General features: G+C 47.6%; 1 protein-coding gene across 1 annotated transcript in view; it reads right to left on the bottom strand.

Annotated features, from left to right (window-relative positions):
• LOC115401935 (exostosin-1) overlaps positions 1-14,817 on the bottom strand; it is a 216,966-nt gene extending 202,149 nt beyond the window's left edge. The window contains exons 1-2 of the mRNA XM_030110323.1: positions 14,521-14,817; positions 12,887-13,638 (exon numbers count right to left, since the gene is read on the bottom strand). Coding sequence (XP_029966183.1) covers positions 12,887-13,638; positions 14,521-14,817 — 1,049 coding nt within the window. The remainder of the gene's footprint in view (positions 1-12,886; positions 13,639-14,520) is intronic.
• Positions 14,818-15,188: the final 371 nt, after the last annotated feature.

The following is a 15,188-nucleotide window of genomic DNA, read 5'->3' as shown; positions in this document are numbered from 1 at the left end:
TCTGCAGTACTGGCAGGCAACATTGCCAAGAAACACAGATCTTTCAAGTCGCCTTACAAAATAACAGAAAAATGTAAAAATGCTTCATTTTAAACACACACACACACACACACACACACACACACACACACACACACACAGAGTTATATCATACAGAAAAGACAAGACAGACTCGAAATGTTCTGCTGTCAGGAGTCAAAAGGCCTCGTACCGTTTTCACCTCACCAACCCCGAGGCTATTTTTACTCTATATTTACGGCTGTGTGTGTGTGTGTGTGTGTGTGTGTGTGTGTGTGTGTGGCTCTCGCCTCAGGCACATCAAACTCAGCATGTAAGGATGAACTAACAGGCATCAAGCCGACACACTCGCATTATCATCAGAACAGCCGGTTCTGGTCTGATCTCCACCTTGAAATGTCAACATGCTGCCACACGGCAGGAAGAGCGTCCAGGAAGGAGGGAGGAAGAGGAGGGGAAAGGAGGAAGAGGAGAGGAAGAGGAGAGGAAAGGAAGGAGGAAGAGGAGGGGAAGGAAGGAGGGAGAGGAGAGGAAGGTAAGAGGAGGAGGAAGAGGAGAGGAAAGGAAGGAGGAAGAGGAGAGGAGGGGAAGGAGGGAGAGGAGAGGAAGAGGAGAGGAAAGGAAGGAGGAAGAGGAGAGGGAGGAAAGGAGGAAGAGGAGGGGAAGGAGGGAGAGGAGAGGAAGGTAAGAGAAGGAGGAGGAAGAGGAGGGGAAGAGGAAGGGAAGGGCAGGACGAAGAGGCGAGGAAAGGGGAAGAAGAAGAGGAAGGGCAGGAGGAAGAGGAGATGAAAGGAAGGCGGAAGAGGAGAGGGAGGGAAGGAGGAAGAGGAGAGGAAAGGAAGGAGGAAGAGGAGAGCGAGGAAAGGAGGAAGAGGAAAGGAAGGAGGAAGAAAGGAGGAAGAGGAGAGTAAAGGAAGGAGAAAGAGGAAGACTAAGGGGAGGAGGAATAGCAGAGGAAATGAAGGAGGAAGAAATGAGGAAGAGTGTCAAGGAGTTGAAGGAGGAAGGAGACAAAGTGGAGGAAGAAGTGGAGGTGGATAGGAAGTAAAAGAAAAGGAAAAGAGGAAATGGCTCTGAAACAAACCACAGGAAGGAAGGGAATGAGGCACAAGAAAGAAAAAAAGTTAGGAAGAATCTTACAAAGAGGGAAGGAAACAAAAAGAGGAAAAAAGAAAACAAGGAGAAAGTAAAGAGGACTAAGAAGATGGAGATTTTTGAGCAGATATCAGAGACGGAAAGATCTGGAGACGGACCGATGGAGAGAAGAAGAGGAAGAAGGGATGATGAAAAGGAGCAAGAAGGGCCAGATTAAAGAGGAAATAAGAAACGGAGGAACAGCCTGCCGAGGGTGAACACATCCGATAGGCGGCCTGAACACACACACACACACACACACACACACACACACACGATAATAATATGGACTTTACTTAATTTAAACAGTGTCACTTGTAAATCAGAACAATCGAAGCATCACAATGAGAGTTCAGCCGTGAACCGCCACATGCTGCTGCTCCTACTTACTGCTGACACCACCCCCCACCCCCACCACAACACACACACACACACACGCAGCGCCTGGGGGAGGCGGCTGTTTAATAGTTTCAGTATCGCTGCCATAAGCTCTTCTGGCTCCATAACTGTGTCAGCAGGGATTTACGGCTCATTGGGTCTCATTATGAAAATGTGATATTGCACTTGAAGCCCTCCGGCTATTCTTGGCCTTCGGACTTGTGCAGAGTCATGGTTTCGAGTCGGGGGTGGAGGGAAGAGCAGCGGGAGCAGCAGACAGGTGGAGAGAGCCTCCGTCAGCTCACCTGACGCCTCATTTCAACGTTCAATCAGCCTCCAGCTGCTCCACTTCCTGTTTCGGTCAGGGCCGTCACGATGGTCAGAGTCCGTCCAGGATGGACGGACGGACACAGACAGACACCGACACACACCCTGCTTTACATTTATTGAAAAACTTTACTTGTTTAGCCCGAATAATAAAAACATACCTTGAACAGTATAATTATTGTAGCCTACATGCTGGAATTAATCTAAACATTTTAGTTTGAAAACACTTTTTTCTGTCTGAACATAATATATGAATGGATAAAAGCAACGCATACAATACATATCTTTATAGCTTTCACCAGTTACGTATTTTAATATTTATTTGCAATATTTATAGTAACATTTATACTGGATAAATAACAGTATATGAATTGAAGTATATATAATAAAATATACATCATTTTTAGTGTGAACTGACACTACATCCTGATCCATAATGCATGTTCTCACATTCATTAAGTGATTACAGCTATAATCCTAATAAAATACATTTTATACATCTCAGTGGCGTACTTCTTTTCGCCACAGCAATTTTATTCTGTGAATCAAAGTTGGAATTATTTGCCGCAGCTTGTAGACAAAAATCTGTATCTTCATCTGTTTCTATATCAGTGTTTTGAATTCAGTGTTTTCTTCCCCGTCATGTGCAGCTCAGCAGGACGTTCGCCGTTTTCAGAGAATTTCTCCACCTGTGCATCAAGAGTCTGTTCAATGTAAAACAGATCAAAAGCTCAGAGTGTGTGTGAGTGTGTGTCAGAGTGAGAGAAGAGAATGTTCATGTTCATAACTAGAATCAAATCTCACTGCAGGATGGATGGATCAAAGCCCCGCCCCCCTGCACCGGTCTCGGCTGGATCTCTTCGAACGCAAAGTGATCTTCCTGCCGTGGAAGCGAGCGCCGGTGGATTGATGGTCCAGAGGAGGAGGGAAGCGGAGCAGCTGGTTGGACCATTAGTCTGCGCTGCGAGGAGACGGTCGACACGCCGCAAATGGAAGGCGCTCCTCGTTTCTGGCCGACGGACCTCCCTCTCCTCCGCCGTCTCTCTCGCTCTGCTCGCCCGGCGTGTGATGGATCCACACCGCCGTCCCACTCCTTCACCTGCGCTCTAATTCCACCTGCTCAGCGAGGACGGACGGAAAACACATTCCAGGACTCCAGCAGGACGATCAGCAGCAAACGTCCCCACGAAGACGCTTCAGGGACAACGTGTCCCACGAAGACGCTTCAGGGACAACGTGTCCAGACAGTCCAGACTATTCAGGAAGCTCCAGGAGTCCTCGAGGCCATCGGCCCCCTGAAAGTGAACCTTTCGAGACGTTTTGACCTAATTTTGTACAATATTTTGTCAGACGAAGCGTGACGTTTTCTGGATGTTTCTTGATCCACAGCAGGAACCAGAGTTCACCACATCGCTACAGGAAACAAGTGAGACAAGTGTCTCACTGATGTCCATCTGCTTCCAGTTTTAACCCTCGATGTGACTTTGCTTGTAGCCACTGTTAAAAACTTCATTTTTCTTCAGAAAGTGCTGCTAAAAGTCGCCAAGAGTGAAATGAAACATCTCAGTGGTGAAACCACTGATTCTCAATCACTAATTCTATGTATGACGTGATTTATTTCCTGTTGTGAAACATTTGGTTTTGATATGATTCAATAATTTAACCTTATCCTGAATGAAAACTGAGGTACCGCTCTCCCCCTAAAAACAAATTGAGATGTTTCACAGAACATGACCCATTTGAATTTGAAATCTATGGAAAAATTTGGAATCAGAAATCAGATTCAGCTCATTTACATAATCAAGCACTGTCAGATTATTAACATTTAAAAAGTGACAGATAATCCTTCACTGGTTCTCTAAGCTCTTGTATAAAGTGTTAAGTCGTCCTCTGACGTGCGCCTCGAGGATCAACTGAATGATCAAGGATCAAATGAAAGCACAAATCGGTGTTTTCTTGAAAGCTTCGAGGCTGATATTTAGAAGCACACTGGCTCAACGGAAACTTGGCGTTTATTAAACGCTGCCTTGAGAGCGGAGACAAAAAGTTAAGTCAATCGATGCAGCGAGTGACTGATCCCGTCTCGTGTGCTTTTCCGTTACATTAACTCCCTTTTTCCCCCGTCAGAGATTGACAAGCGGGTCAGCTAAAATAAATGCCAAGGCCTCCGCCGCGCCAAATGCCAATCTATGTTTGGGTTCCACTCCGCCAGGAGAACCATTAACCTCTATTCATCTGCCGATCGGCCGCCGTGCTCACGTCAATTCTGATCAATGGAGCCTCCTTTTACCCTCCGACCAGCCTTGGCAGGAACCTTCGATGCATTGACGAGCTGCTGCTGCTGCTGCTGCTGCTGGATGGATCTGCATTCATTCAAATCACCCCGAGAAACTCTTAGAGATCCTGAGAGGAGCTGCACTCTCCCCCCATGACTCCCAGGCTCGGTTTCCACCAGGCTGCTTTTCAAATAAACTGAATATAACTCTTCAGGGTTGCATTTAATTTCCCTCTTAAAGTTAATGGATTCTGCAAACAGGAGAAAAACACCAATAACTCAGTCATCTGCCTACAAACGTCGACATCCAACATGAGGTTCAGTCTTTGAAGGATATTTGGCTCCAATTTCTTCAGTTTGTATTGATGAACTTTGACATTCATTTAGCAACAGATGTAAAATGTAAAAGTTTTATGCAGCAACTTTAAGTTTTTTCAACTTTTAATCATTAAGTTTTACTTCACTCCGTAACCCTGAAAGAGGCGTTAACGGAACGATTCAATCTGAAACTGGATGATTTCTGTGTTTTTCGTTAAGAAAAGTTTCGAGTCTACAACAAAATGCAATGTTATAAAAATGATTTCGTTTCCACGGAAACGGCAGAAACGATGTAGTTTTCATATTGGTCCACAAGTTGGTGCTGCTGGCTGCTTAAGAAATGAAATTGCACACACGCACACGCACACAATGAAGAGAACAATACACTCTAAACATTAACAATACAGAACTCAGACATGTGTATGAGCAGAACACCAAGTTGGACTGTTGCTTTGGTGACTGTCACCTCTAAAACTACCAGAACCAGGAGAACCTGGACCGGGAGTCCTGTGGTCGTGGCTTTGAAACAGCTTTGAAATTTCTCGCCCGTTTCCGTAACGTTGACTTTTCCGTCTGAGCATCGTCGCTACGGAAACAGACGCTCAAAACACAACTACAGTTTAGCATTTTCACCTGAAGCTGTTGTGTAATGTAACCCTCAGCTTGCTGATCTCTGCCCTCCGTCTTCTTCTTTCAGACGTTATGATCAGATTCCTGAAAGTTCGCTCATGAGTCCCGAATTCCACGTCTGAAACGAGCGTCTCGCGTCGTTTTTCCTCCTGGCGATTCATCATGACCTGCATCGAAGGGCACTGAGCAGCAACCAGGAAAGAAATAACTTCCCCTACAACCTGGGAGAACGGGGGGACGCTGCTGCATGAGCGGCGCCGACATGTGAGCCAACAGAGCCCGACGCCTCTCCTCCAGACGTCCATATTGGATCCTGCAGCTGCCGAACACACAGCTGTGGCAGCAGCTGCGTCGGCGGCCCGACGGCAGCCAAGGAGCACATGGTGACTAATTCATTCTCCGAGCTCCGCCAGCTCCTCATCAGATGATTAGTGACGGGGCGAGGAGGAGCCGCGGGTCTCCGTCTGCAGGACGGACAACAGGCGACCTGCCGCCTCTCAGTGCTTCACCTCTTATGTGGGAAGTCAGGTTTTTTTCTTGCAGCATAGCTTTTATCATCGTGGAAGAACCTGTTAGACATGTGACGATCACCAGTGTGATGATCAACGCCGACATTTCAGACAAATCTGCACAGATCGTACCTGTGCAGCCAACAATCCAGAGACTGTTTTCTGAAGTGTGGACAAACTTTGGATTTTTTTAAGGATGGAAGGAAGTAATTGAAGATGAACCTCTCTGCAGAAAAAAAAAAAAAAAATTCCACAAAGAGGAAACACTTGTAATTGAATGATCCGTCTTTGTGACCAGCAGCTGCAGACACATATTGATGAGTTAACTCCTCAATAACTGGGGTTAGTTTTACCAGCTAACATAGCTGATAAAGTAACTTATTGACAGTAATATGCGTTTCTGTCTACGGAACTTGCTTTGTTCATTAATTACTGTTATAATTACAGCAAATCTGTGTGAAACTCCGGAGGCCCTTAAGGAACTGTGGCGCTGATGGTTTCCACTGGATGAAGACTTGATCAAACATTCTGAGCAAACGTTCATTTTCTGTCCATTCATTAGATTTAATACCCGGCAGGTTGGGCCTCAGTCAGTGTGTGGAACTCTTCTTCACGCCTGTACCCCTACGTGCCCATTACAGTGTGACACCACGCCCTTCGCCTCATCCCTTTCAATCTCCATGGGAGGAATGAGCAGCCTTGTGTTTGGGGGTAAATTTCTGTTTTAGCCTCCGCTAGCTGCGCTCTGGTGTTTCTGAAACATGTCAAGCAGGTTTATGAGGAGCTGAACCACCGGAGGATTTTTTTTTTAATTTCCACGGTTCCTCTGAAAGAACCTTCTTCGGAGTCCCTTCATAAAAATGCAAAGTCTGTATTTTCGTGAGCTTTTCTCCCAATAATCAATTTAGTAAAAATAAAAATGAATGAATTGAAGGTAAAGCGTTTGATTCCAAGTTTTCTGTTCTCCCTTGAAGTTGTCGGGTCCTGAACGCCTCGTCAGGCTGATCGCCGCCGATTTCCACGGCAGTGAGAGCAGCTGAGAGCGCAGACCAGCTGACGCAAACCTGAAATAATAATCTGCAAGTGCCGTTCTGGCCAAGCATCAGAAATGGGATGAGTTCTCCTTTATTTTACAGGACCAGTGGAGCGGCGCAGGAAGTGTCAGTGTTCTAGATTAACACATGAAGTGTCAGCCAACTGTCGCAGGTAGCGACGCCAACGGCAAGTCCGAGGCGAAACGGTGACGAATTAAAAATGCATCCAATTGAAAATGGACTCGCTCAGCTTGGCGGCGCGTGCCAGGACATCAGCACCTGGATAACGGCTGTTCCTGCCGGCTTAATGCTCTGAAACAGGCCTTAATGAAGCCCAACTCCTTCCTCTGCTGCTAACAACGCTCAGCTAAAAACACAAAGTCAACAGTGTGCCGTACACCGTCCTGACTCAGAATGACCCCGTTCAGCAGAGCTGCAGTAAACAGCACTGTAAACATAACGCCACACAGACTGTATGAGATCGATTATCATCAAGAGACGGATTTAAACAGAGTCGGTGTGGAAATGGACCAAAAAAAAACAAACAACTATGTTCTACGTTTTTACAAGAAAATGTTGCAGTTTAAACAGGGATTTAACCTACAGTGGCCATGGTTCCACACGTTTTATTAATTCAGAATTAAATAATGAATTAAATAATTCTCCTTCGTGGTTACATGGGAAAAGTAATTCTGAATAAATGTCTATATAGAAAACATCCATTTACCTTTATTTAGCTGTTTAACTCTGGGGGTTGTTAAAGCTTCTGATTGGAAAAGGAGAAATGACATTTCAGTCCACAGGAAGAAAAACTTCATTTCCTGCTGCTTTTCTTTCTTTGACTGACTCACACTACAGTCGGGGTGGGCGGTATACACGGTATGAACGTATGTGATATAAATTTGGCCCACGGTAGGGATTGTGGTCATACCGCCCAATCGTGACAGCACATTACGTCCTCTGGGTGGCAGTAATGCAACTTTTTAGATGCCCCGTTCCCTGAAGAAGAAGTACACAACAACAGTGATGGCTGCTTCACGGAGGCAGTAACACCGTCCATTAACCTGTTAGTATCCTCCTAAACCGCCTTCATTACCTGTGAAACACCTGGAAACCCTCTGATTCAGTGAACAACCTGAGCCCTGCAGCTCCTGCTGCCTTCAGGGACACTTTGTAAAAGCAGCCTGCTGATAGACGCTATAGCTGTTAGCTTAGCTGTTAGCCACCGACGAACAGGGATCAGTCAAAAAAATTGGCACTATGGCAAATCAAGTTGCCGACCCCTGATCTGTAATCTGGACCTGGTTTGGATTCAAGTAACTTGACTTCTGTTATTTAATAGTTTAAAAACTACTTCCTGCTTCCATGCTTTCACCATGTGCGGTGGTAACCACTGAAAGACAGTTATGCTGAAATTTATATGTCAAAATATACCGTGATATATACCTTCTACTGTGTAAGTTTCAAACTATACCGTGATATAAATTTGAGGCCATATCGCCCACCCCTACACTACAGCTTTAATAAGGTGTCTTTCTACACTGTCTTCCATCCACTCATTTCAATACGTCCATTTCTTCTACCAAATAAATCGTCTCCATTCAAGTCCAAACCTCGCTTCTGGCGGCCATCTTGTAATAATGTCAGCATGACAAGGACGAGCTCAACAGCCAGAGTTCATTTAAAGCAGGACGAAGGGTTTACATGATGGAGGAATTATTTAAAAGAATAAATTAGACACTTTATTTGGAATTGAGTTTATTTCGGAATAATTTTCATTAAGAACTCGGTGTTTACAAGTTCATTTATTACCATTTTTAAAGAGGATTTAATCTTTATTCAGAATTAAAAGTCATGTAAACGTGGCCACTGTGGCGTCTTTTTTCCTACATTTAGACTCCTGACACAAAAGCTTTGGCTGATGCTAAAGCTAATTAGCATGTGGTTCATGTGTTCTGGAAATGTTGCCGTCATGAGTCTGGACCTGCTGGAGGTTTCCTCACTCAACGCCGCTCGCTCGTGAGCTTATGGGAAAAGTGTAACGAAATCAGCTAAAATGGTTTGAAGCTCATCTAGACAGAAAAGAAAAGAGAATCTTTTCCGACAGGCTGACAGGATGTTTGTGGATCGTCGGCGGGACGACCAGCTCCGGCGCTCCGCTTTCTTCTCGTTCTGACCGTGAACGGCGCCGTGAAAGACGTGACGGCGGTCTGAATCCACCGAGCCGTCAGCCCGCGGGATCAAGGCGTCTCGGGGAGACACGCCGGTGCTGCGGGGGCTCTGATTGGCTGAGCCGGCTGTTATCTCCGTACAGTAGAACAGCAGGAGTTCAATCCGGCGCCGCTCAGAGGGAGGCCAGATCTCTATCTCGACCCTTCATTCACAGCTTAATTCAATTGGAGGGCAATTATCGACCGCTCCGAGGCTTCGAGATCCTCGCTCGTCGGTTTCTGTTCCCATCAGGGACCCCCCCGCCTCACTCCCCCTCCCTCCTCCCCGGACTGCACTGGCTGATGTCTGTATCGACGCACTGAGTGTCAAACAGCAGCAAACAAGCAGCCGAGTTCACAACCTGCACAGTCACCGACTCCGTCTGCAGCAGCAGGAAGTCTGAACAGCGTGAGGCAACTTTCTGTCGCCGAGAGCAGAACGAGCTCGGAATCCTTCCTTCACGGTCACTGTTCTCTACGGTCCTCCGTCTGACTTCCTTCATTTAAATGACACCTGGATGCAGAAACGGCGAAGCGAGGACCGTTTCCCTCAACACAACTGAAAACTTTAGTCTGTCAGTCTGGCGGTTTGTTTACCCGACAGTTTCCAGTAAAAATGAAAAACATTTGTAGCATTTTGGGGACCCCAAAAACGAGACTTAAGTTTTCATCATACTGACTGAATCGAAGTTAACCGTAACGATGACTTGAAAACAGCTCGGAAAGTTCAACTTGAAAACATTCCAATGTACGAACAGGGAAAGCGAGACTGTTCTACGATGTCCTAAGATGCCACGGAGCCATCTTGATTTTCAGGAGAATACTTTCATCAAGCCAAGGGATGGTTTCAAATTCTGTACTTTAATAGGTACCAATCGAATTTCGTCGGTACTACCGAAGACCGATTAGTAAAATCAAACAGCACCATGTTTCGGTACCTGAATGCATCTGTGTGACTGTGAGGGAGTGGAAGAGTACAGAGTTTTCCATGCAGGACCTGAATGCAGCATTGCACGGTCAAGACCGTAAAGGCGGCAGTAGCTAACATGTCAAAGCAAGCGTGATGAAAAAGCGCTCTCAAGTATGGCTCCACTTTTCAAAAAACGATGCAGATCACGCTCTCTGCGGCGGGAAAACCTCAGATCTACAGCTACAACTCCTGCATTCAGCACCGTTAGCGTGCTAGCATCTGTTAGCAAATCATTGTCTGCAGCCACAAACAAATTAACATTTATTGCGACATAAACGCACAAAGGTACTGGTGCTGCTGAGTACTGGTACTGATTTCCAGGTAAGGGTGTTGCTACCGTATGGATTCAAATGTGAGCGGTACATCCTTACTCAAGACAGCAGAACGCCGTTTTAACACGTTCCAGGTATGTCGCTAAAACCGACTTGACTGAAAGAAAAGAAACTTCTCTTTGGAGCTGCAACGATTACTCGAGGAAATCGAGTAATTCAATTACCAAAAACACTCAAGGCAACTGTTTTTAGGTCCAGGATTTTTTTAAATTGATCACTTGGGTTCGGCCACGGGGATCGCGTTCCACACAGACAGTAAACAGTGACGCACGCCACTCAGAGTTTAAAAAGTTGAAGCTGTAGCAGAAAATCCCTCCTGCTTGGGATCAGCTAGAACAAAAAATACCCAGAATGCCGTTCAGTGTGTTTTATCAGATCACTGGACTCATCGCGGAAATGTTTGGTGGAACACTCGATCGCTGCGGCCCTATTCTTCATTTCTTTTCCAGCAGTTTTTCATTTCAGAAGCAGACATCTGATGATTCAGAGCGAGACGGAGAAAGAAAAGCAGAGTTTAATTAACTCGTCTTTGTGCATCAAGGCTTCCGATGGTTTCATCCTGCGGAGCGTCGCGCCGTCACCTTTAACAGCAGCGACTGAAGCGTCTGCCGTTCGGTTTCCTGCTTTAGAAAACACTGAATTCATCGACTTCGCCGGCGCTGCTGATGGACCCGTGCAGTCGCAGGGGAGCTTTTATGTCTTCCCGCTGATGAAAGGTTAAAGAGAACACACGCTGCTGACGGGATTTCCACCTTCGCCCCACAATTGGTGAATATTTTGGCTCCGGCGGCGAAGACGTTGGTTCTCAGCATGCAAGCTGCGGCTGATGGAGGATTTTCCAGGAACACAATCGCAAATATAACTACAATGACACTCGCCACACGTTCGAAAACACACAGCACATCTGTTAGACGAGACGGCTTGGTTCTAACACGGCGGATCTGTCGAAGGTTTGAATCCCAAAATATATTCATGAAACAAAGCTGATAGTTTTCTTCCCTCAGTTTGGACTCACAGGTTCAAGACTGTTAAAATTCAGCCCTACACCATCGATCACCACAGCTAATATCCAAAAAATGTTCCGGGAAAGAGGAGACTTATCATCTGGGGTTAGAGTCACAATTTAAAACTTACAAAGTATGAACCACCCTGAAAAGTTTTTGTGGAATGAAATTATGGAATAAATCATGTCTGGAGACAAAAGGACTGTCAAACTGTTGTCAAAAAGGGATTTAAAGAGTTGATTCAGGTGAGGTTCAGGGTTTAAGGGTTGTTTGTGGCGCTGCAGTGAGGGATAGATGATACCCTGTCGTCTGTTCCACAATACTTATGTAGTTGGATGTTGTTTATTTCTTTACTTTGCTTTTCTCACGTTCAAAATAAAGTTTCAATTCAACACAGTTTCTCAGGTTAATGAAGGGCAGCAGAACCAAGCAGACAAAATGCAGACTTCAAGCCCGCCAGACAAAATCCAGGGCAAAGAAAACCCAAAATCTGCAAAAACAGAGAGGACACATTCAAAACAGTTTTTTACAAGCTCCATTGAATTCAAGCTCTTTCTGGGATCGGCTGCGGTTTTCACTTCGGAAACATTTACAACTTAAAATATGCAGCGGATGACAAACACCCAGGAACGCCGTTCCCGTTTCACTCCGCCGTCTTTCGGCTAAAAGTTTCAAACGCTCAACTTTTCTTCTCGACCGACTGCTGAGCTGACAAAACTTTCCATCTTTCAGCAGCCTCTCTTCCTCTTAAACACACACTCACACACACACTAACCAAACCGCCTGCACATTCCTGGAGCGTTTTGTCTCTGGAGCACGGCGACAATGAAACAACTCCCATGACGCCTGTGCAACGTGCACATGAAAGCATCTCACCTTAAACAGAGAGGGAGGAGCAAACAGAGTCTGCAGGTAATGCATACACACACTCGCCCCACACACACTCCTGCACCCAATGATGCACAGATGTTTCAAACAGCAGCGAGCCGGCGCCGATCATGAGAACCCGCCACAGTGTCGGAGCGTGACGGACCAAAGAGCAGCGGGTTCACAGGAGAAATGTCAAAAAGCAGAAAGTCACAGGAGAGAAAAGTTGAGAGTCCTGAAAGAAGCAGCCCAGGAGGATTAGTGCTAATGGATCCACTTAACGGCTGGATTTGACTGCACAGAAGCTTTTCTCAGTTCTCATTTGTGCATGTGAAGAGTGTGTGTAACGATAGATGTGTGTCTGTCTCAATATTTATATATAGATACTTAAATTCATGCATCAATTTATCTACTATTGACACACCAATACCACTTTTTTAAAGAACCAATGTGAGTACTAAGCTTTAGCTACGTCAGTACTATATAAAATGTCATGAGGTCTAATTCATGCTCCAGATGAGTACCAGCTCTTATTAGTGTACGTTCTCTGTAGAATCAGACCCCATTACCTGATATCGGCATCGGTGCATCCCCAGTATCTGCACAGCTTTAAATTTAAGTATCAAAATTTGGCCTGTGTGTGTTCTTTTATTAGCATGTGTCTTTCATTAAACCAGAGCCAATTGTTCTAAAATTGTTAGGCTCCATCCTCTCCACTGAACTTCCACTTTTTGTCATTTCCTCTGTCGTTTCATGTTTTGCACACACGCACACAACGCCACACACACACACACACACACACACACACATCATTCTGCTCTCATTCTCTGAATCGCACACCAGCAGCAGCCGGCGGGGGACTGAAGGAACGGGGTCTTACTTTGAGTAGTCTCGGTTGTCGCGGTCGCAGCGCGAGTCCTTGTGCTTCTCCCAGTCCTTGCCGTGTTTGCAGGTGGTCAGCAGGACCACGTCGTCGCCGTTGTGGATGTGATACAGAGCGTTCCGGGTCTCCGAGCCGATGCCGGTGAGGTACCGCTTCCCTTTGAAGACCAGCAGGTACTTCCTGGACGGCGGCGCGTCGTTGAGCGTCAGGTAGCCGCCGCCGGCCCCCTTCAGCGGGTGGTCCCTGGAGAAGAGCGGGATGGACACGTCGAAGCCGGGCCGGAAGTTGACCGTGTCGGCGCTGGCCTTGGCCAGCATGGCCTGGCCCACCTCGAAGCCCAGGTCCTCCGTGTAGTCCGGCCAGGTGCCGGAGTACAGGTTGAAGATGAGGTGGTTCCTGCCGTCGTTCCACGTGGGCAGGCTCTGGATGCGGGACCGCACGTTCTGCACGTACTGGGCGGAGAGCTGGTCCCGGTCCAGCGTGTCCACGGCCAGGACGAACAGGCAGGCGCGCGAGGCGTCGGCGGTGTGGAAGCGGGACTCCTCGATGGAGGTCAGGATCTTCTGGTAGGTCTCGGAGATCTCGTCGCCCCGCTGCGGCGGGTAGATGTAGATCCGGAAGCCGTACTGGCAGCGGGAGAAGTCGAAGCAGGTCTCCATGCGGCAGCGCCGGTTCTTGTAGATGTTGTCGCGGATGGCCCGCCGCTCCCGAGGCGAGGTGTGCTGGTGCTGGAGCTGAGGGCTGTCCTCCTGTTGGCACAGAGCGACAACAGCTGAACCACAGGAAACAAACCGCCGCATTCAACAGGAAGGGCTCGAGCTGGGCCAATGGGCGCCTCAGACCGAACGCGTCAAATAACGCAAAAAGAAGAAGGCAAGAACGCAAGAAGTTGAACGCGGGTCAATTTTGAGGTCCGACGCTGAACAACACCGGGCGCACTGATGCGGCGAGTCTGTGGTGGAAAGGCGGGGCTTCCGGCCTTATTTCCTGTGTTAGCTTAGCATCATGACTAACCCTGTTGAGCTTTGGCTTGGCTTTATTTGCTTAATAAAGCCAGACAACAACGCCGTCGGCTGACAGTACACCGTGCCTGGGTGCACCATATTATCCAGAGACAGTCGGAGTTTGGCGAGTTTCACCATTTGCTCCAGGACCTGTGCCAGGATGAGTGTCGCTTTCAGCAGTATTTTCGGCTGACCTGTGCCCAGTTCGATGACGTCAGCATAGAGACGCTCTGATTGGTTTGCCGCAAGAATGCAAAAAGTTCAGATTTTCCAACTTCAGAGTTGGCAGCAAAAGCGCGCCGCCGATGCCAGAACGCCCCGACGCGCCGCAGAAACGCCTCTGACACGCCGCCGGGAATTTCACCGCCGGTGAACGTGCGCTCCCCATTGTTTCTCAATTATATTTGGACGCAAAAACGCAGAAATCATTTGGCAGTATGGCCGCTAACAGCCAACCAGGGGCTGAAGGTCGACTCCTGACTCTGACTGGCCCAAGTCAGACCATCCAAGGCCAAGTCCGACCATTTGACGACATATTCGGTCACCAATCAGCTCATTGCAGTGAATTTCACACATTATTCACCATAAGGAAAATGAACTTTTGAAAGCTAAGCAGAGCGGCTGTACCTCCTGCTCGCCTCCCTCCAGGTACGGCTCCAGCAGCCGGGTGGGCTCGGGCCAGTGCCGGGGCGGCCTGGACGGGCTCCGCTGGGGCGGCGGCTGCGGCCGGTACGCGTCCTGGCTCTGGCGGTAGTAGTACTCGTACTGGTACTCCTGCTGCTGGTGGTACTGGGGGTACTGGGGAAACTGCTGGTCCTGGTACGGCTGCTGCTGGAACTCCCCGATCTGCAGACCCCACAGGTGGACGAGGAAGAGAAGACCGGCCCCCACAGACACGAGCAGGTACCGCTTCTTGGCCTGCATGTGTGCTGCGGGGGGAGGAGGAGGAGGAGGAGGCCGTGGGTCTGAGGAGGGAGGAGGATGAAGGGTAGATGAGGGATTCGGAGGAGGGGCAGGTCTTCAGGGTCTTCAGGGGGGCAGACACACCTCAGCTCTCCATCCACTGTTTGGCATTTTGAACTTCGGAGTCACTGAAAGACAAAGAGAAATTTACAAACTGAATTACGACCAAATGAAGACGTTTTAAAGGACATTTTCATTTCGGCTCGATGTTTCCTAAACTGCGGCGCTCCGTTAAGATCACGTTTCACGTGGAGAGCAGCAGCAGCTGCTAAAGAGGCCAGAACGCCGATAAAGCAGGAGATTCAAGCTGAAAATCAACATTTAAGGAGGAA

This window comes from Salarias fasciatus, chromosome 15 (genome assembly GCF_902148845.1).
Source record: "Salarias fasciatus chromosome 15, fSalaFa1.1, whole genome shotgun sequence".
NCBI classification, from domain to species: domain Eukaryota; kingdom Metazoa; phylum Chordata; class Actinopteri; order Blenniiformes; family Blenniidae; genus Salarias; species Salarias fasciatus.
The sequence above is the reverse complement of the archived record's forward strand: the minus strand, read 5'-3'. Positions and strand labels throughout refer to the sequence as shown.